Consider the following 26,251-nt stretch of genomic DNA (forward strand, 5'->3'; position numbering starts at 1 on the left):
TGTAGACAAATATGAAGGATAAATCACGGCTTTTAAACTTCAGATTTTATAAGTACTCCAATTATTACATTAGACTTTGAAACAAAACAATATTTATGCCATAAAATACATGAATAAAAATTTTGCTTGAGAGGGTTAAAATAGTACTGTCAAGGGCGGAATAAGGAAGAACAGAACAGGAGGGATGTTGCTACCTTTGTGCCCTCTCTTAAGAAATTGGTGGAATTATGTCTTCATCATTCTTGCCAGCTTAGTGCGCATACTGCCGATTTGAAGAATCAATATACGATTTCAGTTATGACCTCACTGAATTTCAAGGTTGCCTTAAAATCAGAAGATATGAATGTCTTTGTTAGGTGAAGCTCAGAATTGTGTCTTCAAAGAAGATATTTAAAGCCTGGTTAGAGTTAGATGATAGTTGTTTGTGTATTTGTTTGTTTTGGACATAGTGCTTCAGATGTTCATTTGAACATTTGGATATGTTTGGATATTATAAAAGTAAAATTTGGAGAAAACTTAAACAGTGTAGTTGTATTTCACAGATGATTTGATGTAGTGGTGACTGTTGAGGTTTTAGTAGAAATCAGAAAAGAAATGTGTATTGTTCTTTTTTTTCTTTCTTTTTTTTTTTTTTTTTCAGTCCAGGTGTTGTGTGACAGCTCCCCCCTTCATTTGCCTAGCTCTTCAACTATCTGATGTTACCTGGGGTCATCATAGTGTTGATAACTGTGTCCTTCACTCAAAGAAAACAACCGGCTGCTGAAATTAAAATGCACTTGAGGATAAAGCACATACGTACTGGCCAACATGCATTAGCAAATTGAATAATGAATGGGAAAACCAGTGTAACATGGTGATGTATGTGTTCACTAGGCAGCCATCAGTATAATTCTCGACCTATTCCATTGATATTTTCTTATTCACCTCAAAGAAATCTCCATTAAGTCAACATGAAATTTTACACAAAGTTCAGGCTACCTTTGTGGCTTCGTAGGTCTGGAACAGAGGAAGCTACCAGGTATGAAAACAGTCTGGTCTTTCAGACATTTTTCCCTGGAGAGAGGCACCATAGCACAGTATCTACCCATTTAAAGTGTAAAATTCATGGGTGTTTAGTAAACTACACGTGTGGGAGTAAAAATCTCTCCAGATAACAGTTGCTTTTTATCCTACTTTCTCTGGGAGGATCACATGGAGATCAGGTTGCAGATTCTTATTTTGCAGATTGTATTGTTTCATAACAAACATGTTTCTGCAGCATATTATTGTATGGATAACAAAAAGTGAAATTAGCTATCTTCTCTACCTTGTGTCTTTTTGATTGTTATTCAATCCAGTGAAATTAAAAACAGAAACAAAAGCCTTTGTTGTTCCGAAATCCAGAAAGCTGTCTGAAGTTACAGTTATTTAAACATCTCTTACTGCCTCAAGGTAAAAGTTGTGTTGTAGTCCAGCATATGGGAAAATCAAAGCCTGAGGTCTTCTGTTGGCACAGAAAAAGAACATATGTTATTGTTATAAACTTCACACGTTTGCTGTTTGTGACTTTTATTTCCTACCATGTATTCCTTTAGTCCTGTCCCGCCCTCCCTCCCCGCCCCCCCCCCCCAAAAAAAAAAAAAAAAAGTGGACACAACATTTAAAAGTTAACATTTTGGACTATTAAGGTAACTGCTTAGGGGAATTTTCACAGTTCAAATTATGATTGTAAAACTTATGGTGTTAAAACTTCAGTATTTATGACAAATGATCCATGTTCCAATGGTCAGAGTTATTTTCTCCCATGTAGGTATTCATGTTCTCATTTTTTCTTTGAAAGTGTGGGTCCAGAAAAACTATAAATGTAAATCCCTAATTAGCAACAAAATGATCATAATTACTATTTCTTTTGCTTTCCTGTGCACAAAATCTCTATAACATTATGTGGATGTTAGTATGAGTGATTATTACAAATATTTCCTTTGGCATAGATCTTAGAATAAGGAGGACTCTCTAAAAGGAAGAAAGTAGAAGTTAAGTAAACTTAAGACTTCCTGGTAGAAATATTCCCTGTAAATTTTATGGCTTCTATTTTAGGATTATTTAAAGATATATTTTTTTTCTGTTACGTTATTAGAACTATCAAAATACTGCAGATCCCATATTAATATATAGATTATTTTAATAGTTAGAATGCTAGAGGATCTTTCTTATAAAACTACATAAACTTAATAGAGATAAAATAATGGCATTAAGTAGTGTATGGGTACAATTAGTGTTAAGGTGATGGTGGAACTATGATAGTGACACTTTAAGTTCTAATTAAAACAGAGAAGTTGAATGGCCATTTATAAGAATCTTGCACATTTAGTAATTGATGGCTTCCAGTTTGAGGAAGTTGTCCCATGTTATATTTAGGAATTAATAGTTTTAACATTATTTTAACATACATTCCTTGAAGTTACAATAATATGTTGTTCTGAAATTAATCCAGAATTCCTGTCATATAAAAATTCTGATATTGACTTATTTTTAACTGCTTAGTTAAGTAACATAATAGTCATGTCTGTTTTTCTGTTGTTTTCTATTTATTTCACTGGAGTCCTAGGAAAAAGCCCTTATTTCTGTTTTTATTTTTATCTTTGTTCTGAATCTGAGATAAAATTGAAATATTTACATTTAATAAGATTTTTATGAATGATTTTTGAAACATCCTATGCCTATGCTTCCTAAAAGTGAAACCTCCCTTGATAATCTATCAGTATGCTTCACAAGTCTAAAAACTGATTTGTGGCATGAGACTTTTGCTTAGTGGGAAATGAAATGCTGATTTTGATGAAAACCAGCCTTTTTGTCAGCAAGTGTTTATACTGAAAATTTGTGGCCAGAGTTAGAGAGGGATATTGAACTGCTCAGTTTTCACGGAAGCTGAACGCTGTAGTTTTCTGACCACAGCTGAGTTTCTCTTGCAAGTCTGTTGTCCTGTTCAGTTTGCATCCTATAAAGTGTTCTGTTTCCTGACTGTGGCTGAGGACATGCTTGGACTACAAATGGATGTAACAAAGATGCTGAGGGTACACGATGACTTTTTGATTTGCTCAAACAATGTGCCTAGCTTAGGATTGTCTTTATAGTCATATGTCTTGAACATATGGTCTTTGTTAGTACTCAAGTTTGGATTGATTTTTGCCAGAACCAGTGTTTTTGCATCATAAATTCTTAGTCATATGAGAGACTTTATTTGCTATGGATACAAATGTATGCTGGGCACAAGATACTGATTGTTGGCCAGTTGGACTCTACAGTTATTCCTGAGTATGTGCTACCGCAGTACTTTTTCCTGTTGATTTGTTTTGGCGTTCAGAGCTATAAGCAGGCCCTGCCATGCCAGGGAGAGCATTAAGAGTAAAGGCAGAGAGGCTCATCAACCCAGCTAGTTTGTGTTGCTGCTCTACTGCCTGCATCGCAGTGTGCGTGACCTCTGGCTGTGCATGGGAGTAATGCTGGCATTGTATAAAGTAAAATATATTTTAAGTTGTTACTTAATCTTGTTTTTCTTTTTGAGCTCTTGCTGTCAAAATTTAGTTGGTCACAAGACTTACAGTTGGCTTACATGAGATTGAGGTGTGCTTAAACACTTGTTATATTGAGATATTTTATAAAGATTCTGTAAAGTACTGTACTAAATCCTTGCAAGAATTTTTGAAAATGTGTTCGCCGAAACATTCAATACTGAGATGAAATCATCTTAATTTCCAAAATGTCTTTCTTATATTAGCCCACTCTTATGCTAGGTTTTGTAATATTTATATAATCAGAATGTTGTTATACACATGAGTAAATATATGGATATTAATACTCCTGTTTTATTCAGTAAGGAGTAATCTTGCAGAGAGATATTGCCCCAAATTGGCAGCTCTTCAAAGTAGTTAAAAAACAAAACAAAACAAAAAAACAACAGACAGCAAAGCAAAACTATATGAATGCAGGACTTTATTCAAGTATAGCACCTCGAGAAACAAAAAGCTTTAATTGACACAGAAAGCTTATCTTCAGTATCTGCGTGACAGTTTAGTGCTAGTGGTGGCAATAGTGATGAGGAGACGATTGGGCTAGATGATCTTATAGGTCATTTCCAACCTTGTGATTCTATGATTCTATGATCTTAGATTGTCTTATTTTCTGAGTTATGTTCTCCCACTCTTAGCTGCATGTGGTAAATACTCCCTTTTGAGTATGTTACTATAAATAAGTATTTAAATAAACATCATGTTTAGATGTTTCATATACACTTGATATGGAATGGATGTCACTCTTGAATTCTAGCAACTATTTCACTGAATCTTGCTTTATTTATAAAAGTGAATGTTAGTATTCTGTAATGGTATTTTTTTTAGCAGGTCAGATTGTTTCCCCACAATCTGCTCCAGCCTGTGTTGAGAACAAAAATGATGTGAGCAGAGAAAATAGCACTGTTGACTTTAGCAAGGTAAGTATGTTCAATGGTGGCAAATGGAACTTCATGATTACCAAACAGGTCTTCTAAATACATTGAATCTATGTGAGTTAGGAAAAGCCATGAAATGCACTTTTTTACTTGAACATTAAAAATTTTCAAGTACTGCAATAATGTTTATATGTAACAACAACAAAAAAATTTCCTCATTTTCCTGGTAAATTACTGGTGATAAGAAATGACGGTGTAAGAATGTGGATATCCATTTGTTGGACCAAAGTATAGTAGGTGTATAGCTGGAGGGGAAGTTTTTACAAATGAACAAAAAATTGCCTCAGTAGAAAGATAATTGAGAATTCTTGTAATTTGAATTTACCTTTCAGATCTGTACTCTCTGTAGAAGTAAAACATGAATGTAAACTGTGTTTTTTATAACCTGAAATTGTGGATTCCTGATGTCTCAAACAGAATGTGTTTCTGTAAACCTATAACTTAATACTTCTGGCAAGCCAAGATATTTCAGCACGCACCACAAAAGATGTTAGCTGTTCAATAGTGGAGATTGCAATGACAGTTCAATGTTAAATAGCAAAGAAAAGCGTTCAGCTTCTCAGCTTTAACGTAAAGGAGAATCCTAATTTAAGAAGTCTGTATGTATCTAAAATAAACTGTCACATTAGATGCAGATGATAGACCTGACAGGAATAAGTGGCTTCAGCTGACGCATTAATACAACAAAGGTTGAGTTGTGAAGAAAGGTAATTTAAACCAATATTCTGAAGAGCAGCACTTTTGAATCTGTTGGATCTTAATGTTAGTACAAATGAGCTAAAAGTAGAGTTATGTGATTGCTCCATCTGGTGCCAGAGATATTTCCTAGCAGCAGTAGCTATTTGCACCAGTTGAATTCTTGACTGAACATGCCAGACTAGAAATGATATATGGCTGAGATGAAGATGGGAAACAGATCTTATTGTCAAAGATAGTGAGAAGAAAGGAAGAGGGTTGGGGATATATTGTAGACCATAGCTCTTCAGAGGTAGCAAGGACTATAAACTGAGACATGATAAAAAGTTGCAGACTAACCTTTGAAAATGTTTTAAATTAAGAATACAGAAAATCATATGTGATTTTGGTTTGCTGGTATTAATAGAATTGTTAACTGAAAATAACTGATCTGCCAATTGTTCTAGCATCAAGGTAATGGTGCTAAACATAAATAAATCTGGCTATTCAAAATTAAACCATACTGAGTTGAAGCTTGTAACAGCCTAGAGGAGATGATGTGACTTTCAGTTGTACTTTTCTTGCTTATTTCCACTATTTCTTTGAGTTTTGCAGGCTCAAATCCCAATCCATTATCTAGCTGCAAGTTTTTCCTCCTTCTTTTTCTTTGTATTAAACTAGAATGGAGGCTGCAACAACTCATCCTTTAGTCTCTTCAGTCTCTAGTTGTGTAGTGCTGGAGCCCTTCCTAGTTAAATTATATGAGAAGAAATCAACATGTCATCTTTGACTAGGTTCAGCAGCGTTGGATACCGGCAAGGATGTCAGGATATGAAAGAAACATCTTCTGTTTGCTGAAATGAATTGAGAGACTTCTAATCTAAATACCTTTTCTTTTTTTCTTTCTTTTTTTCTTCTTTTCTTCTTCTTCTTTTTTTTTTTTTAAACCATTTTTTTTTAAACCGAAGATGCATACGTAAAGTACAATTTCCACTTGAAAGGTGCTATTGCACATAACTCCCAGTGGTTATAATTGGAATTATGTGCACAGATTGAGAGAAAAGTAGAGCAGTACACTAATTTTCTCTTGAGTATTGTGATTTCTTGCTCTAATTTTGTTCCACATACTAATGTCATTTATCTTCTCCAAAAAAACAACTTTAACTTCTTTGTGTATTTTTATCTTTGCTAATCTATCTCCCTTGGGCTGCTTCTAATGTTCCGAACTTTGGAGTTGATTCAAAAAGCTGACTTAATCTGAATATGGCACCAATACTGCTGATTGTATTAGTATCTATTTATGAATAACATGAGGGCACATCACTATAAGCTGTCTTGAGTGTTACTTCTGTAACCCGAAGAAGGATGTTTGTAGTTGTAAATGTGTCTCTCTTTCTCTGGGAATACTTTGTATTCTCAGGACCCAATGAAAGTGGTTGAAATGGTCTGTCACTCCTCTACTTCGAGCTGAACCAGTGAGCAGGGTGGGGATGGCAGTGTAACAACTGTTTCTGGCTGAGCTCTTATACTGCTGCTTGCCCTGGAGGCTGAAGTGATCCTCAAGTGTCCTGAAATATGTAATGCATTAAGGGACTGCAGCCTGTTTTGGCAACATTTCTGTGCTCCATGTGTAAATGGTATTTCTGAATAAAAATTGTGTCCCTATACTTAATGTAGCTTTTTTTTTTTTTTTTTTTTTTTTTTTTTTTTTTTCCTCCAAATATCACGCAAAACAATCAGTTTGTTTTTGAATGCTTCATGACTCTGTTTATAAGTAAATTTGATTAATACAGGTCAAGGCTTTCCTGAGGACTGATGTTGGTTTTTTCTGTTTGTCTTCATTTCAAGTTGTGTTTGGTTCCTGGGAGCCCTCCCCCTCCTCCTTCAGTTGTTGAGTTGAGGTTCCCTGCAGGGGAGCAAACTCCACGTTAGTCATTTACTTATGTGCTTAATTGAAGCCTTCTGGGGCTATTAAATGCCACATCATGAATATGCATCAATTTGGGGTTAAGACTAAGATGTGATGAGGACTATCCAACTAAAGACTTCTTGTAATAAGAAATGTATGATGGAGCATGGTGGATAGATTAGGTGAAGCATTTGAAGGATGTAACTTTTGCCATTGCCCCAGATGAACTACAGGGCTACCTCTGCTTTTATTAGGTAATAGAAACAGCACCTCAGTTTTGCAGATTATTTTATTTATCTCAACTATAATTTACGTAAATTGCCAAAATTAGATGCAGAATGAATTTGTTTATGTGTTGTATTCAAGTCTAAAGAGTTATTTTGTGGTTTGAGTGGGCAACAGAAGAATTTATCTCACTAGTAGTTTTAAAAAGTACTTGCACTCCAACCTCTCAGGTTGATTTGATGGCGGTTAGACTTTGTGAAGTGTTGGTCACCACGCTTGACTAGCTCAGGGGTAGCATTAGGCACCTCTTTATGATCTTAGAGAAATTCAATTTCAGATACGGGCAACTTGATCATATCTGAATTCTGATTTAGTGCCAGAGCCATTTGCGAGAAAGCAATTTTCTAAATATTACCAAAACCCATGCATGCTAGTACTGACAGATGGTTGGAAGATAGACATTAAAATGGTCCACTTTAACAGTTTATGTTGGATTTGGTTGCTGTTGTTGTGTTTAGATTAATAAAAGGAAAGCAAATGACAAAATTCATGTATTTTGAAATGTAGACAATACTGGTGTATAATGAAATCAAACATACATTATATACTCTATTTCTCCATGTCAATTTTTGTTACAAACTGTCAACTGACACTGAGAAAAGTAAATACAAATGAGCTCATTCCTAAGCAAATACCCAGAGCTGACATAGTAATGCCATTATGTAGCTGCTTTTTTGTCTCTTTCTACCCTTCCCCTGGAGAAGTCAACATCAGAGCCTTAAAACTCCAAAGTTTTTCTTCTGCTTTGCTCTTTCAGCTTACTCCTTTGAGACAATTATGGTCCTAGCTTTCCTGTTGTTTTCAGTAGAAGAAAAGTGTATTCCATTAAATATGAAAACTACAGAGTAGTGGAAGGGGGGATTTGGGGTAGTTCTTTTTTTCTCACAGAGAAAATGTAATATGGCAACTATGAACCATGAATTAATGAGTTTAACAATTATTAATTATGCAAAAATTAGATGTCTTCATTTCTTCTACTGCAATTAATTATGTTATGAATGTTGATGCTGCTATGATTTTTACAAAATTATTAAATAGGAGATTAATATTATATGCCTAACAAGACTGTGGTGCTTTCTTTTTTTTCATTATAAATGATTTCTGGAGTATTTTAGCTATGTTTTTAAGATAATGTTAGTCAAATACTGAAAGATCAGTTTCTCTTTTAGAGAAACACCTTTATTTTTGAAAATATTGCTTTTTCAAAAGACAGATGTAAAAGCTGAATAATTAAAATTATTGTAAAAATTAAAATATATAATGCAGCAAGTGACCAAAATGGGGGGAAACAGAAATCCTTATCTGTAACTCATAAGATAATTTGATATCATTTTCCCAGGTTGACTTACATTTCATGAAAAAGATACCACCTGGAGCTGAAGCATCAAACATCTTAGTTGGTGAGCTGGAATTCCTGGACCGTGCAGTTGTTGCTTTTGTTAGGTTATCGCCTGCAGTGCTGCTTACAGGACTAGCTGAAGTTCCGATTCCAACTAGGTACTGTTAGATTTGTTTCTTTTCATGTTTTCCTAAGTACCTGTTGGAGGCACGTGTTGTGACCTTCAGCAAATTTCATCTCACCATGAGTTAAGGACATCTTTCTACTTGCAATTTCATTATGTATATTCAGAAATGCACATAAATATGTGTATGCATCTTCTGACACGTGCTGTTAATGTGTGATTAGATTTATTCTTTGTGGAAGTAGAAAATATAGTTTGTCAGTTTACAACATGGGGTTAATAATTTACAAACTCTCAATTCTATAGATGAAATACTAGGAAAAAGCAGCAAAGCAAAGTGGTAGAACTTTAATCTGGAACTGAAATTAATCTTGTGATACTGCAGAATTAAGTCCAGAAGAAAAAAATGGTGAAAAGAAAAAAAGGGGTGTATAAAAGGAAAAATTCAAACTATGTGGTTTAATTGGCTAGGGATTGTTAATGGATAAAGAACATGCTGTGAATATGCATGCCTAAAACTCTGTAGATACTTGCATGAAAGGAAATGTAACTTTTGACCATAAATTTTTATTAGATTATATTTTTCTTAGATTAAATTTTTTCTCACGAACATTTTGGCATTGAGGACAATTTATGAAGATTCGTTTCAATGTCTAAAATATACTTTTTAGCCAAATATTAAGCTTCTAAGAAGATCTTTGTTGTCTGTTGGGGCTAATTTGGATCAAAGCTCTATTCTCCCATATCTAAATTCACTGGCTTAACTATTATGCAGCCTCTCAACTTTGTTGTTGTTGTTGGCTTGGCTCTGAGCGCATGTATTCTGTTTCTCTTTCTTCTTATCTTTCCCTGTTTTAATAAAAATAGAATTTCATCAGAAGACAACACTGCATTGCAGTTATTTATGGCCTTCATCTAGGAGATGAAAAGCTCAGACTCTGATTGTTGCTCACAGTCAGATAAATAGTATAAAATTTGCTTTAATTTTTAATTTCTTTGAATGTGACTTTAGGTCTTTTACTTGTACACGTGTATAAAAGTTACTGAGATACTGAGTTAAATTTTTAAAATAACAGGAGCTTTTTTCTGCATAACCTCTCCCACAAAGAAACCCATGACAATGAAGACAGTACAGATGTCTTGATTTTTGGCCTAGAGAAAATCAAGAAATTAAAAATTAGGATAATTAATATTTTTTGCAAAATGCTTGGTTTAGAAATAATAATTTTCATTAGTAAAAAGTTGTTTTTGCATTTTTACAAACCTGGAAACTACAATTATTTCATCTGATAAACCCATCCTGTGCATTTTAAAGAACCCAGAGTAGAGGTTAGAGTCTTCTTACTGGGAGCAACGATGAACTGAAAAATATTTTCATTCAGAGGTAACTTCAAAATCAGAAAAAAATGAAATAATACTTCTGTAACTACCATAAAGTCATTAGTTCCATGACATTAACAGAATTAACGTTAATGTTTTCTGTATGTAGTGTATATCTGCATATGTTTATTATGTAAGATAAGGTTTGTTACGTAAGGGGGTTTTGATAGTCTTAGTCTTAATCAGAAGTCTAATTGTGAAACTTAGTATATATTTCCACAAGTTGTTTAGATGTACTTTCTAACCAGAGCTTCATGTTTAAATGTTTATCTGAGGATCTTGAAGGAATATTATACACAGTACTTGATCTGGGATTTTTTTATAGTCCAATTTTCAAACAGTTATTTTGGTAGTATGTATAGTAACACGCATACACCTTGCTTTTACATATTTTCATTTAACTTTTTCTTTCAGATTTTTGTTTATTCTTCTTGGGCCATTGGGTAAAGGGCAACAATATCATGAGATTGGAAGATCAATTGCAACGCTGATGACAGATGAGGTAATTTTATTCTTGATTTGGCTTTAGTCATTTTGTAATGACTGAAGAAGATAATATAATAGAGAACTTGGAATGTGGAACTGCCCATTAAATTGATGCACAGATACAATGGTGAAAAAAACTTGAATTCTATAACTGCTCAGATTATGCTGCCAGGAGATGATAAAATGAGAGCTGAGCCTAACATGCAATGGCATCTTCACTGAGAAGGGGCCATTGTGAAATATTTGGAGTGTTTCATCTCTTTTTCCTTTCACATATGCCTCTTTGCTTTTCATAGGTGTTCCATGACGTTGCTTACAAAGCAAAAGACCGCAATGACTTGGTGTCTGGAATTGATGAGTTTCTTGATCAGGTTACAGTTCTCCCTCCTGGAGAATGGGATCCAACAATCCGAATAGAACCACCTAAAAATGTTCCCTCTCAGGTTTGTGCTTGTAAAATTCAGGTGCTTTTAAAGATTGATGAAGTTTTGCTAAGAAGAATTAAGTCTAAATAAGTTAGCATTTAGCAAAGTCGCTGTACGGAATAAGTCGCTATATGAAAATATTGTATGTTTTTTCTGTCTGCTACTTTGCTTTAAGAAAATTGTTGTCTTGAAAACATAGTATAGTGATGACAATCAGCATAGTTCAAAACTATTTCTCTCCTGAATAAAGACAGATGGATCTAAAGATCTTAAATTCAAGGTTAATTGGTAATAAGCATGTTTGATTATTACAAACAGCTGTAGTTTGCTTTTATTCTAAACTTATTGCTATATCTTTGTTTTCTGAAACAAAGAAAAAAAAGCTTAAATCCCAAATATTCTATTGTGTGTCCTCCTAGAGGTGCTTAGTTTTTCTCTGAAGATGACTTGGAAGAAGAAAATATTGTGGAAAAAAATGAATTCTTTTTTTTTTTCTTGTTGGCAGTTTTATAATATTACATGATTGTATCTAAGTACTGAGTGCAGGCTGTTACTGAATGGTGGCTATTGACGAAGCTCTTCAATCAGTATCTATTCTTCTATTCTTTGATAGTTGTAATCCATTTTGAATAATGCGATGCACTTTTAGCCATATAACGTATGATTTGTTATTCATAATTATTTTCAAAAGGTGCTGCTCATTATGCAAAGTTTCCAGTGAAGTCAGAATACAATGGCCTGATAAGAGCAAGAAATGATCAAAGCAGCTTGGCATGCTGCTCTTTAAAAATGCTTTCTGATAACAAGATTTTTCTGAGATGAATTCTTTAAATTTCTTACATCACAGTTACTTCTACTTTTTCTGGTTACGCAGCTCCCCTACTGCTTATGAAGAAGTTATGCTGATGAATTCTTACAATAAAATTTAAATGTTCGGTCTTTCAAGTTTTGAAGTCTGATTTTTTTGCTAGGTTTGTGTTTGGTTGTGAAAATCTAAGAAAAGTATCTTTTCTTCCTGATAGGAAAAACGTAAAATTCCAGGAGTACCAAATGGGACTGCAGCTCATGGGGAACCGGAACATCCTGGAGGACACTCTGGACCAGAATTGCAACGCACTGGAAAGTTAGTGAAAACATATTCAGAATCATAAGTGTCCCAGATGTTGCCCTTTCAGAAGAACAATAATGGTCTGGCTCTATTGTAAATGACCTGTTTGGCACATAATCTTTTTCAGGCCTTAATCCTCATTTGCATACTATAAAGCTGAAAAGGATAGCACTTCTGAATTTCTTCAGAAAAGAAGAGGGCGAAAAAAATTGTGTATTTACAATATAATTACAGAAATCTCTTTACTCTATTATTTATAGAGGTCAGATCACTATTGAACTTAAATAACATTATTTTCTATTTTTGTATGAAGAAAAAGTTGGTAATGGGCTTGTCACATATTACGAATTCTAACAGATATTTTATTGTTGAAGTTACCATGTTGTGAAGCTCCATCATTTCTTTTTTTGCCTCAGTAAGCCATGATATGCCCTGGTACAAGAGGCTGTGGTTACTGTGGTGGCTGCAGCATACGTGCATCTGAAGGAAGGATTTTGTCCCAAATAAGACAATACATACATTATTAATAATTGTGAAGTAAGCCCACAAGCAGTCAGTGTCTGCCTTAGTGCAGTATTATCATGCTGGTAGCTGTGTGCCAGGCAATTTTGTTACTTTGCTGCCTCTTGATAATTAACTATTATTTCTGTGTTGCTGTTCATAGTGTAGTAGAAGTCGGTAATGGCCAGCCAGTCTGTAAATTTTACTTTTGCTGATGAACCTGGTGTTGGTTGCTTGAAGGATCATTTATGTTTAGAAGGTGGTAGCGCTGTCTCCTCTACCTCAGAGCTGTCTGGTACTTCAGATACATTTGAGAAAAAGAGCGCTGTGGGACGTTTGCTGTAACTTAATTATGTATTGTAAAGGAATGCCTGGTTCTAAGTTTTTTATTATATTTAGCGTAATGTAAACGACAAGATATGAGTTGTTGTCCATGAAAATTTCTAGCCTTGATTTCATCTTATTGTCAGATGTATTTAGGAAGAGTTTTGCAAGGAATATGATGTGCTCTATATATGGGAATGTAGGCAAGCGTGCAGTATAATAGCTTTCTGATAAAACAAAAAGAATTATTTCACAAAAATACTGGGGCTTTATGCATGGGAGCTAACAACTGTTCAAAAGTTTTGGTCCTGTGTGATGAGGTTTTTAAATAAGAAACATGAAAATTCTTTTGTTTTAAAACACTTTTCTGATTAAGGTTATCAGGACAAAGTTCCCAGAAACTTTATTCTGTGGAAGGATGAATTATAAGGGTATGTTTCATTTGATTAACGAAGAGTAGCTTCTCTGCAGCTACTAAGGAATACTGTGGAAGAAAGTTCAGTAAGCATTCTTCATAAATTTTCTCTTTTATTTTTAGATTTTTTGGTGGATTGATTTTAGATATAAAAAGAAAGGCTCCATTCTTCTGGAGTGACTTCAGGGATGCTCTCAGTCTACAGTGTCTGGCATCATTTTTGTTTCTCTACTGTGCTTGCATGTCTCCTGTCATCACATTCGGTGGTCTACTGGGAGAAGCTACTGAAGGTCGTATAGTATGTGTTAAATCTGAATTTTTCAAAACAAACTTATGTTGCTAGATTCATGGTTAGTATTTATTTATTTTTTTTACTGTTCCAAGCGGACAAATATATATTAAAATCTATTTTTATGTCTTATATATTGATTTTATATTTAAAATATATATTTAAAATATATTTGTTTCATTATTTAGAAGTCTACAAATCATTATGTTGCAAAAAAGAACCAGTTGGAAAATTTATACACACTTCTCTCGCTGTTTCATATTCAGAGTGCGATAGAATCGTTGTTTGGAGCGTCCATGACTGGAATTGCCTACTCTCTCTTTGGTGGACAGCCTCTCACTATACTTGGCAGTACAGGACCAGTTCTAGTGTTTGAGAAGATTTTATTCAAGTTTTGCAAGTAAGTGATGTAGAACTATATAAAATTTCTAACATATTATCAGATGTAGTAGTTTGCCAGTGACATTTATAGAATCTTCCTAAGCAAGGTTAAGACTTACTTCATTGATTTATTTATGTACCAACTGATGTTTGAGGTGAGTGAGATCTGGTATGCATAACTACTGAAGTCTTGTTAGGTGAAATTAAAAACATTGAACAATGAATTCCAGCATCTGCAAAATAAGATCAGGGGGTTGTTTTCAAGTGAACTGCTTAGTCTGAAAATTGTTTTGACTAAAACAAATGAATTGTTGATCATGCAGGAAAATTGAAGAGTTGATTCCACTTTTTGCCTCCCTCCCTGCTTCTTACCCTCTTTCTGAAGAGCTAAACTGTTCCCAAAATTGCTCATTCTTATACAAAGCCTATTTTGGGGTTGCTTCTTCATCTAGGAAACTGTGGCTGGACAAATGATTAACTGTATTGTTTGTTTATTTTTTCTTTAGAGAGTATGGGTTATCATACCTTTCCCTGAGAGCTAGCATTGGTCTGTGGACTGCAATCCTGTGCATCATCCTTGTTGCAACTGATGCAAGCTCCTTGGTCTGTTACATTACCCGGTTTACTGAAGAAGCTTTTGCTTCTCTTATCTGCATAATTTTCATTTATGAGGCCTTAGAAAAGCTATTTCATCTCAGTGAGACATATCCAATCAACATGCATAATGATTTGGACCTGCTGACTAAGTACTCGTAAGTACCATCTCTTAACGCTGTTTGTTGTTGTTGTTGTGTGTTTTTTTTTTTTTTTTTTTTTTTTTGTTTTTTGTTTTTTTTTTTCCCCATAAATGGTGAAATCTTTGAAAGGAATGCAACTAGTGAGCAGCAGGATAAGTTTTCAATTGTTGTGAATATGTGGGAGCTGTTGAATTAGGCATGATTCTGGCATATAGAAGTAGTATTTACTGGAGATGTGTACTGTAATATAAGTAAAAAAAATATTGGAATTTTGGAAAGCTATTCAAATGAAACCGGGAAATCATTTAATAATAATAATTTAAAAATCAGCTTTAGTTTTTTTATTCACATTTTTATTTAATCAAGTGCAACTCAATGGCCTCTTATTATAACATAGTATTGGTGCTTTATAATATTTTATATCATACTTCTGTCATTTTTTTTTTTTCCAAATTGAAATATTGACCTATCTAAAAATTTGATGTGACTCCTTCATTTTAATCCAAATGGCAGTAACTCCGTGAGAACTCAGTGAGTGGATTCAGAATTGTTAGGTGCCTCTCTGCAGTGCTTTTATCATAATCAATTTGTTCTTAATTACAAGATTTTAACAGGACTACATTTGTATAGCTTGACAGTGGAAGTTTTATAGGCCTTTTTGGATATAGGATATTATCATTGGGGAATAGAAAAATAATTGCTTTAATTGATATAGTTTCATTTTGAAGTAAAAATTCAGGATTGTTTCTGTAATATCAGAAGTGTTGGTAAAGAACAAGATCCTAGTTGAGCTTGAGGCCAATTAAGTGTGGTCACCTCAACAAATCAAATGTCATTGAAAAGCATTCTCAGAGAAGATTCACCTTCAGGAATATCTTTATTTCACTGAACCCTCTTGAACACTCTGCGTGTACAGAGTAGAGCCCCTGAAAACAATGCTTGAACAGAAAAAATATTTGAATTTTGTGCATGCTATCATCACTAGTAAAATAGATAATAAAACCTGAATCCAAATGTGCAGTAAGTACCTTAATAAATGGAACAGACTGAAATATTTTAACAGCAGTTCTGCTATGACGTGTTCTGCTGTGCCGAAAAAGTAGCACTGGTCTCTAACAGCTTGACTGGTAGATAAAGTAATATTAATTTGAAGAGAAAGCAATAAGCATCACAAGCATGCACACAGTTGAAGTTATATCCCAATATCAGTTAACATCACTTAATTTCTACGATGTTCATACTTTTACTCTAAAGAGCCTTATATAGTACAGTGTTTGTGGGTTTTTTTTTCCTGTACCACTTCAAAGTAGTCATGGCAGAGGGAAACGGGATGTGATGTTCTCACTGTGTTTTTGACAAGCTGAAATACTTATAGTATAGACACAAATTTATTCAGAAACCACTTAGCAGGCAGAGCTAAGTTATTAAAATATGTAATGAAATATGTAATGAAAAAAATAAATGAAATAGGGATATGGATCCCTGGTTAGCTAGATTTGTTTAGGTGTGAATCTGTCTGGGATTACAGAGACAAATTCAAAGTTTTGCTTTGCAGTGCAGTGATAGGTATCTCCATATTTTATGATAAAGTTTTATTGTTCTCCTCCTTACATTTACAAATTAATATTTGTTTTTATTTAAAATGCCTTTCATTGATCAGAATCCAGCAAATTAATTGTTTCCGTGATACATTTTGTACGGGCAGTGATTATCGAACTCCTGCTGTGATTTTTTCACTTTTTAAAATAATATGCTGGGTGGAAAAGACCCAAACTAAGTTAAGTAATTAAAAGTCTAATTAACAAAAAATAATAAATTTTGCATTAAGTTACCTTTCAACTTTTTCATTCAGGTAGCAAAACTAGTTTTCTCAAATGTTGTGGAGTCAGAAAACCCACAGAGTTTGAAATTTTGCCTGTTACTAAGTATGAATATAAAAGCATGACAATTTTTAAAAATCAGCAGTTTGGAATATGACTTCAAAATAACATTGAAGGAAAAAAAAACAGTCGGTCTAGCAATTCAGGGAGTCAGCACTGTATTTCAAGTATGTAATAGGGATGTTTCTCCTAAGCTTCAGAGCTATGTACCTTCAACTTCCATCTTTCTGAGTAAGCATTTGTAATTCATTTGCTTCCAAGTAAATAGAAACACTTCCTTGTTTCTATCTTCGTGCTTTCTTCCAAGGAAAAGCCTCTCCCTTCCTTCTATATTCTAAAGACCAATTGTTTTCTGTTAATAATCTGGTTCCTTCAGCTTGCTTTCTCATGGTCAGGAGGAGGTTGAGAGATTGATTTTTTTTCTCTTTTCAACATCTCTGGTGTGTGTTTTGATCTGACACTATTCTCCTCCATCCCACCAGCTTACCAGTAAAAATGATCATGGAAAGTTACTGTTGCTGTTTGGTTCCTTCTGCACAGACAGCCTGGTACAGCTTTTGCTACCCTGATTAAAATATCTGTATGTGTCTTCATCAGTTCTTGAAAGATCAGAAAATGAGTATGTTCAAAAACTTACTTAAAATAAAAAATTCATTTTTGTGTACTTGAAGTGAGGATATTACTTCCACAAGAAATGAGAAGCTTTTTTTTTTTTCTTCTGCAGTGTATGACTCCAAATCTTCTATTTATTGTTTAAATGGGTAACAAGCTTGGTCTGAAACTGGTTCTGTCCTTAAAGAACCAGCATACTCTGTTACAGAAGCTAATTAATATCTGCTGTTTGCTAATTAAAACAGCTGTTTGCATTTTTTTTTTGTTTAATCATCGGGGATTTTAAAGACAAGTTTTTAATTGTTAGTGAAGCCTTGGCAGTTCTTTAATTAGCAATGGGCTAACTTCAAAAGGTTCATTTCTCTTTGGATGTTTTGCCAAAGCTTACGCAAAAAATACTTCGTGGATCTACAATTCTATGCTAAAAAAAACTTAGGTTATACAATAAAATTTCTGTTTTCTGTATTCTCCTTGTTGTCTACTTGAATAAAAAAGAAGATAAATAGGTTAGTGTAATTTGAAGCTCATTTGTGTAAGTTGTGAGCTCACCCTCCTCTCTTACCCCATAGGCCTTCTAAGGATGTTCTGATATCTGTAGATAGTCAGTGTGCAATCCCAGTGTTGCTGCCTTTGCTGTGGTGAAGAAATGAAATTGACTTAGGAAAAATCATTGGCATACTATTAGTATTGTCCTTTGGAGTACTAAAAAGACAAAGAATAATAATTTAAAATGATATTTTTTTTCAAACAATTGTGTAACCATATTTCAAGTGAGAAAGATGTATTTTTGATGGGTTTGTCTTCTGTTATCACAGAAATGTAGGGGCTGGGAGGCACCTCCAGAGATCATCTAGCCCAACCCACCTGTCAAATCAGGCCCCCCGGGTCTTGAATATCTCCAGAGAGGAGAACCCAGAGAACCTCTCTGGGCACCTATTCCAGTGCTCTGTCACACTTACTGTGAAGAAGTTCCTTCAAATATTGACGCAGAACTTTCTATGCTCCGGTTTATAGCTGTTTCCCCTTGTCCTGTCCCCACAGGCAGCTGAAAAGAGGAAGGCTATGATCGTTTGACTCCACACTTAAGTAACATATAGACATCAAAGGGCAACTTATTTTATTTTTACTCTATTGCAGGAGTTTTATATAAACAACTGTACTGCATGTATTTCTACTTATATTTAAGAGCCAGCAGTGTGCTCTTGCAGCCCTGAACAGCACCTCAGGCTGCATCAAAAAAGGTATGGTCAGCAGGGAAAGAGAAGTGATTGTCCCCCTCTACTCTCATGAGACCCTTTTTGGAGTACGTCCAGGCCTGGAGCCCCCAGCACAGGAAAGATGTGGAGCTGTTAGAGTGGGTTCAGAGGAGGGCTGCAAAGGTGATCAGAGGGCTGGAGTACCTCTCGTACAAAGATGTGTTGAGAGAGCTGATGAAGAGAAGGCTCCCAGGAGCATCCCACTGCTGCCTTCCAGTACTTAAAAGGAGCTTATAATCAGGAGAGAGACCAACTTTTTGCGTAGTCTGATAGTGATAGGACAAGGGGGAATGGCTTTAAACTGAAAAAGGGGAGATGTAGGTTAGAATTTAGACGGAAATAGTGAGGCAGTGACATAAGCTGCCCAGAAAAGCTGTGGGTGCCCCATCCCTGGAGGTGCTGAAGGCCATGTTGGATGGGCCCTGAGCAGCCAGAGTTGGTGGGTGACAACCTTGTCCCACTGCACGGGGTTAGAACTATGTGGTCTTCAGTGTCCCTTCTCAGCCAAGCCATTCTATGATACATGTTTGAGTTTGTTACAGAATTCTATCTAAAAAAGATACCTGTTGTTTCATGGTCGGATTACCACAGAACTAGTTCTAACACACTTATTTGCTTTATTATACTTTTTTGTTACTTTGTGTTAAAATGTTGGCCATGATATTCAAGTGTTCTTTCTGGAAAATCTAATTTTTGTTCATTTATTTATTTTTTGAACGCAGTCTTTAGGATATAGATAATTAAGCATTTTAAAAGTAAATCAGAAGGAGAAGGCAATGTGATTTTAAGCATGCTGCTATGGTACATTTTTTTCTTTTTAAAACGCATAATTTTGAAGGAATTTAAATACATATTTCTGTATGAAATGCACATACTTTTTGATCTGGATTTTCTCTTCCTTTTTTCTCTTGTTTTCTCTGTGACCTTTTTGTATTTGTCATGCCATTAGCATTTGTAGGTTGGCATAGCAACTCTTTTATTTCTGCACTTTCCTCCTCCTGCTTTTTCCTACTTCTGTAGCAAACGTATCTCCAGTTAGTGAATTCAGTCTGGAACACTAATGCACATCAGTTTTAATGTGTACTTTAAATGTTAGGATATCACATTTTACTAGGAAAGGAGACCCCCTACAATTGTGTGGTTTGAAGATCTTGAATGAAAGGAAAAGGATTTAGAAAAGAAATCTAGTGCTCTCTAAAGGGCATACATGTTATGATGGTTGTCTTTGAATACAGAAGATAAATTATTTCTCTAGCTGAAGTTGCTTAGACCTTGGGACTTTATATATCTTCTACTTTTTTTATCAATCTTTTTTTCCCCACAGGGATAAATTTGTGTTATTTTAATAGTTCTTTATACCAGAAGTTACTCAATTATTAACAGATTAAATTGAATAATTTTAAAGTGATTTTTTTGGCATAGTAATATGCATATTACAATCTGTCTTGGTATTGACATGCACTTAAGAATTAGGAGTAGAAAATCCCATTCTTATGTAATGAAGGAGCCAAGATCACGTCAATCTCAGTATTTTTTGCAGGCTACAGAAACCATTGCTTCTAGAAGTCATTGTGAAGAATAGCTTTGTGCGTTACACTCTTTGCACAAACAAGTTTTAAATAATTAATTATATGTTTGCAACTTAATTTGCATCCTGTAATAATGCATTTACATTGTTATTTTGTATCTGTCTTCCTTAAGTTGCAGCTGGAATGCATGGTTAGTGATTCTAAGCACAGAATTTCTCATTAAGATCCCCAGTGTATAATGGAATTCCACTTTATGTAATGATTTCTTTGAACTCAGATATGAATATAGATTTTCTTCATTTATTCTGTATAGATATTTTTCCCCTCAAGGTTAAGTAACTGTGCTATATACCCAGTTTCTTTCCCTGAGAGTCATAGAGTAGAATTACAGAATGGCTTGGGTTGTAAGAGACTTCAAAGATCTAGTTCCAGCCCTGCTATCACAGGCAGGGTTGCCAACCAGTGTCAGGCATCAGATTAGGTTGCCCACAGCCCCATCCAAACTTGCCCTTGAGCAGTTCCAAGGATGGGGCATTCCCAGCTTCTCTGGGCAACCTGTTCCAGCACCTCACTTCAATGAAAAATTTTCCCTGATGTGTTTGCTAAATCTCTCTTTTCAATTCTTCATTGTCCTATTACTATCTACCCATGTAAAAAGTTGACTTATCTGCTGTTTGCAACCTTCCACTACTAAAACGGAGCTAATAATGAGTCTCCTTAGAGCCTTCTCTTTTCCATGCTGAAGAAGCCTGGCCTGTCTTTGTAGGAAAGATGATGCTTCAGCCCTTCGATCATCTTTGTGGCTCTTCTCTGGACCCATTCTAAAAGGTCCACACATTTATTTAATTTTTTTGTGTGTGCTGGGGATCCAGGGACACACACTGTACTCCAGATGGGATCTATAGAATATCCCTCTTATTCCTAGAGCCATTCAACTGCCGTCAAGTTTAACTGCTGGTTCTATCTTTTTTTTTCCTTGGCAAGCCTTGGAATCCAGAAATTTATTTATTTATTGCATTTATTCCAGGACTTACCTATTTCTGTTCAAATCCAACTAACTCACTTTATTTTATTTCTCTATTAAGCTCAGTAAATGCTTCATTCTTTCCTATTATCTATCCCCTCTGCTTTGGAATAGAATCTCTTTGTTAAGCAATTCTTCACAACAAATAACTTCTCTGCACAATGTAGTCTTAATCTAGAAAAGTTTCCATGCAATCCTTATATAGTTTTGTTAGAGTACATTTATTTATATTGGTACACTATTGGCTTGAACAATCAAAAATTAAGCTGATCACATAACGTGTATCTCTTTAGGTATTCATTGATTTTTATTGTTATTTTTCCTCACTGTGGAAATGGGGTGAGATTACAACTTGGAATTACTAATGAATGAAAGCTTTCAAATGAAATTTCAAAACAAGAAACATCCCACGTAATAACACTGATTTTCTTCCTGATAAAGTCTATGCGTAGCATAATATTTTTACAAATGTATAGACTGCACTCTGTACCAGGCAGGTAATAGAGCAGCCTTTATGAGAGACAAGCTTGGCTAACAAAACTACAATATGATTATAAGTCTGTTTTCTAGACTTTCCACTTGGTGGGACAATCTTCTTCTTACACAATTCAAGGAAACCTTATTCTTTGTGATTTCTTCACTGTAACATCAGATGTATGATGTAGATACATGTTTTTATTTGTGTGTATGAAGTGATGTGGAGTTACCTAGATACTTTTATAGGCTTCTCTGTTTTCCTCTTCAATTTCCCCAACTAAATTCTATGTACTTCAAAATTTATAGAATATACTTGAATGTCTACTCATGTTTGTGATTGCCAGAGACAGGCTACTTAACTTAATGACTCAATAGTCTAAATCAGGATGGCAGATCTCATTAATAAATGAAGAAAATAATTTCATCTTGCCCTGACAGCTGTGCTTTGAAAGGATTTCATGATACTGAGAATAGAAATTATCTGACAAGACCATTTCCCATCAGTATTAATTATTTTTCTTCCAGTCTCTCCTCCACTGAGACTTTAGTTTCATCATTATGAATGCTGACATGAGAAGGAATATGGTGAATACAATGTCATGGATATACAGGTGTTGTACATATGGGGCAGCAGGGTATGTGAGTGTGATGCTGTTGTTGTCACTTTCATGTAGCAGATGTTAGACAAACAGAAGGACTCTTCAGTGCTCATAAGGCTCACGTGAAAATAGTATGTATTTGGAGACAACATAAACATGCATGGCATTATAATACTGATGGGCTTTTCTTCAGTCTTGTAAATGCAGTGTTAGCAAGCCTGATGTGCATGTTCCAGTAGTTTGCTTTTAAAATGAAATTAGTGATTTATCTAACATTTCTTACTGTGTTCTTATTCTGTCTGTTATGTGATTAATGCACAGCGTATTTGTAGAGCATAGTCTGTTTCTTAGGATAAAATCTTCCTACCCGTTACCAAATATGTGTTCTGATATTCAATGAGACACATTATTTAAACAAGCACATTTTGTAACTTATTTGTCATACTTGCCTGCTTTTTTTGTAATATAAATATTCATATCAAGCAAATCTCATTATCTTTCTGAGCGAGATCAAAAATATTTTTTCCTCTTCTAGGAAGGGGAAATGGTACATTAGCTAATTGCAAAGAAAGTGCAGTTGCATCTTTTATAGACCAAAGTCTTATCTAGTATTAATATGTGTAGCTTATAGTATGTATATGCTGGAAAAATAGGATCTCTCTAAACTGAGCCTTGCAACTTGAATAAAATTGCTACTAGTTAGTGCTTCCCAGCCTTAAAAACAAAATACTATAAATTGACAGTTGCATGGGAATGATTGAGTCTTCCAAATGAGCTGCACCAGTTGAGCATTTTTTATTTACTCAGATACACACTGTGCAGGACACTTGTTTGAACATTTGATATTGTCTGTGGTGGCAGCAGAATGAGCAAGCAACATGCTGCACTGTGTGGGGAGGAGGATGTGCATGGCGGGCTTAGGAGCTTCATTAATACATGGAGAAGAAAGAGCTTGAAGAATTGGGATGAGAGGTGGAAATGAGAGGGATTTTCACACCACACCTATGTTAATTTCAATCAAGTAAACAGGCCTAGGGAGCAAGTTTTTTTGTTTTGCATTAAACAGTCAGAATTGATTGGTTTTATTCCCGAATCTTTTATCTGACTACTTGTTGAGTAACAATGATGTGTACATTTTATTGCTGATCTGCAAAAGAGAGAAGAACTTTTAATATAAAATAATAGGTTTACAATCTACTAACCTGTATTAGTCATACAGGCCATCTTTTGGGTGCTAATATTGATAGTATTAACTATTTCTTTTAGGGAACAGTGAAGAGCACTTCTAGTTATCTGAGATGACCTAAAGCCTCTGTTGTCAAATCCTATCTCTGCTCTTTGATAACAGACCAAGATATTGAAAATTTTGTGTATAGTGAAGTTACAGTGGCTGCCTCAAGTTAATAATAAATAAATAAATAGCAGATTGAGACTTAAGAAACAAGTTTAGACAGTTTAGCATAAGTCCTTGTCATCCCCATCCTGATTTGCTTGAGCACCTTAGAAGATGTAGACAGTAAAGACTCCTTACCCTGCTTATTTTTCCATCTAGCAGCTTAGGGCCATTATAATTCATTTAATGCCAGAATTATTCCCTATCTTTTACCATAGCAAAGGTGATTACTGACTCCTTATCACTAAACAGCATGGAAATGTTCTGTATGGTTCATGCTCTATTTGAACCTGAACCTGTTGCTTAGAAAATGTGTCTATAGCTTTATGTATAGTCTCTTTTCCATTGCTAAAGATCTGTAGTTGGCAATTGTTCAGCACTTTGAACAGTTTTACAAGGATTTAAGTACACTGGAACCTTCAAAAGGCAATACATATTTACTCGTCAGCCTTCTGAATAATAAGGTATCAAAAAATAGAAATACGTGTTCGTAGTTAACAATTCAGTATATTTTTCTCCTGAGAGCTGACCTCTCCATTAGAGTAAAAAAAAGAAATTTAGACTTTTGAAAGCCTTACTTTTCTGGTATGAGTTTCTTTTCGTAGGTCAGTTGTTTTGGGAAATATTAATCATTACAGAATTATATCTATTATGAAACGTCACATTTTGGTAGTTACTTTTTATGTTCTGGAACTCCAGTTATATTTTCTGATTTGGACAGGAATTGTTTCCCATTTCTATAATGCTAAGCAATGGTCTACTCTGATTTTAATTTTACCTCTTTCAATAAAAAGTGGGATCTTTACAATTAGAATGTAATTCTTCATCCATTCCTTGGCAATATCTAGATAGATAGATATAGATAGGTAGATAGATACAGATAGGTAGATATAGATAGGTAGAGTTTTTGGTCATCATGGGCAGAGTTTGCTCAAGTTACTGTACTTGATGATGAATGAACTGCTGCTGGTAAATGCCCATGAAACTTCGTATAGGCCAGACTTGAAAGCTCTAAAGAAGGAAAGTGGTACTGATCTAGCAATAAGCAGGAGGATGATCTCATCTGAAGTTGAATTACTTGAGCTGTTTTGAACTATACCTTCAATTATGAGACTTATCTAAATGTAAATTTGCAGTTTGCAGCAAGTATAGCTATACCATATAGTGTTGGTGACATTCACAGTCTTACCTTCTAGTGAGGAAGAAGTGACTGTGATTGAGCAGCCCACATTACCTTGGCCTACTGTGATCAAACCTCAATGGACCATTGCCCAGTGTCTGGCCACTCTGCGATCAGCAATGGGCGTCAGGGGCAGGGAGCTCCTGAGCTCACAAGAAACAATAGTAACCTGAAAAAGCCACACTTGTATTGTTGCATGAACATCAAATACTGTCTTGTAATAACATAGACGTACCGTTTATTGACTTATTATGCTACCTTAGCTCACTGCTAGTTATGCACTTCATTTAACCTATTTTGTAATATTTAAAATTATGCATTGAACACACATTTATTATGCCCTTGGGGCCTGATCCAAAGCACTTTGTCTGTTTGAAAAAATCCAGTCTACTGCAGTGGCTTTTGGCTCAGGCCCTCTGTTTTTCTGAATGGCATTACTTTGTTTAATTATTTATTTGCTTTTTGTCCATGGGTTGTAAGGGATTTTTCTTTCTTTATAAATAGCTGCATTTAAAATAAAAGCAAGGAACTGCACACAGAAAACCTGCATCTTTCTCTATATAGTTATTAAATGCAGCTATTTTGTCACATGTATAGTATTGTAATGGAAGTACAATAGCACTATTTTGTAGTCAAAATGTAGATGACAGAATTCTACGTATGGAAAATATTACAAGTTTATATAGGAATCGTCATCCTTGTTTTGTGGAAAGATGTCTGCAGAAAAAAGAATGATGGCTTAGCTAAGTGAGAAAAGCGATACTCTGGTGGAAATGGGACACAAATGTGTGCTTAATGGTTCTCTGCTATATCATCAGATTTTATCCTTTACCCAGAGACTGAGAATCAGGAAAGGAAATGCAGTAACCTAATTGCACCTGTCATAAGCGAGTTAAAATACTAGCAGAGTAGATAGTACTACAGATTTTTGAAGTGGGATTAATTTAAAGGGAATTGCAAAGCACACTTGACATCTTGGAACCTGCAGAGTATTCTGCATATTTTGAAGTCTCTGTCAAAGGAAAAGCCTCCCTCAGTTCCTTCAGAGGCTTAAAAGACTTAATTTTTTTCTTCAAATTGCCTCTTTGCAGTATTGTCCTCCCACTCTGCCTCTTCATGTTTTGCATGTTAAAATACGCAATTTAAAATGAAAAGCATGCTTTTAACATAGCTGCAGGGAGAGGAAAAACAATAGACACAAGTTCACAGAGCCTTTGGAGCTGGTGATCTTGCAGAGCCCTGGCAGTTGACTGGGCACTTAGTCTGGTCTTAATGATAAGACCCTGAGGTAAAGAAAAAGAAATAGATTAGAGACAGTTTGCTTTTGGGAAGTGTATCACCCTGGTAGAGGGGAGTGGAATAGGACTGGCACATTGTCAGTGTTCAAAAGCTGCACTCAGAAACATCAGAATAGGAGGAAAGTAGGTGGAAAACATG

General features: G+C 34.9%; 1 protein-coding gene across 5 annotated transcripts in view; it reads left to right on the forward strand.

The window, feature by feature from the left end:
- Window positions 1-26,251, forward strand: part of SLC4A10 (solute carrier family 4 member 10) — a 151,595-nt gene that overhangs the window by 105,994 nt on the left and 19,350 nt on the right. For 4 of the 5 annotated variants that reach the window (XM_052675471.1, XM_052675472.1, XM_052675470.1 and 1 more), the window contains exons 7-14: window positions 4,377-4,468; window positions 8,695-8,852; window positions 10,613-10,700; window positions 10,981-11,127; window positions 12,132-12,232; window positions 13,581-13,755; window positions 14,013-14,146; window positions 14,634-14,879. In XM_052675471.1, the coding sequence (XP_052531431.1) occupies window positions 4,377-4,468; window positions 8,695-8,852; window positions 10,613-10,700; window positions 10,981-11,127; window positions 12,132-12,232; window positions 13,581-13,755; window positions 14,013-14,146; window positions 14,634-14,879 (1,141 nt within the window). The remainder of the gene's footprint in view (window positions 1-4,376; window positions 4,469-8,694; window positions 8,853-10,612; window positions 10,701-10,980; window positions 11,128-12,131; window positions 12,233-13,580; window positions 13,756-14,012; window positions 14,147-14,633; window positions 14,880-26,251) is intronic. The other variant, XM_052675469.1, reaches the window with a different exon arrangement.

This window comes from Tympanuchus pallidicinctus, unplaced genomic scaffold (genome assembly GCF_026119805.1).
Source record: "Tympanuchus pallidicinctus isolate F22 unplaced genomic scaffold, pur_lepc_1.0 scaffold15, whole genome shotgun sequence".
In the NCBI taxonomy this organism is placed as follows: domain Eukaryota; kingdom Metazoa; phylum Chordata; class Aves; order Galliformes; family Phasianidae; genus Tympanuchus; species Tympanuchus pallidicinctus.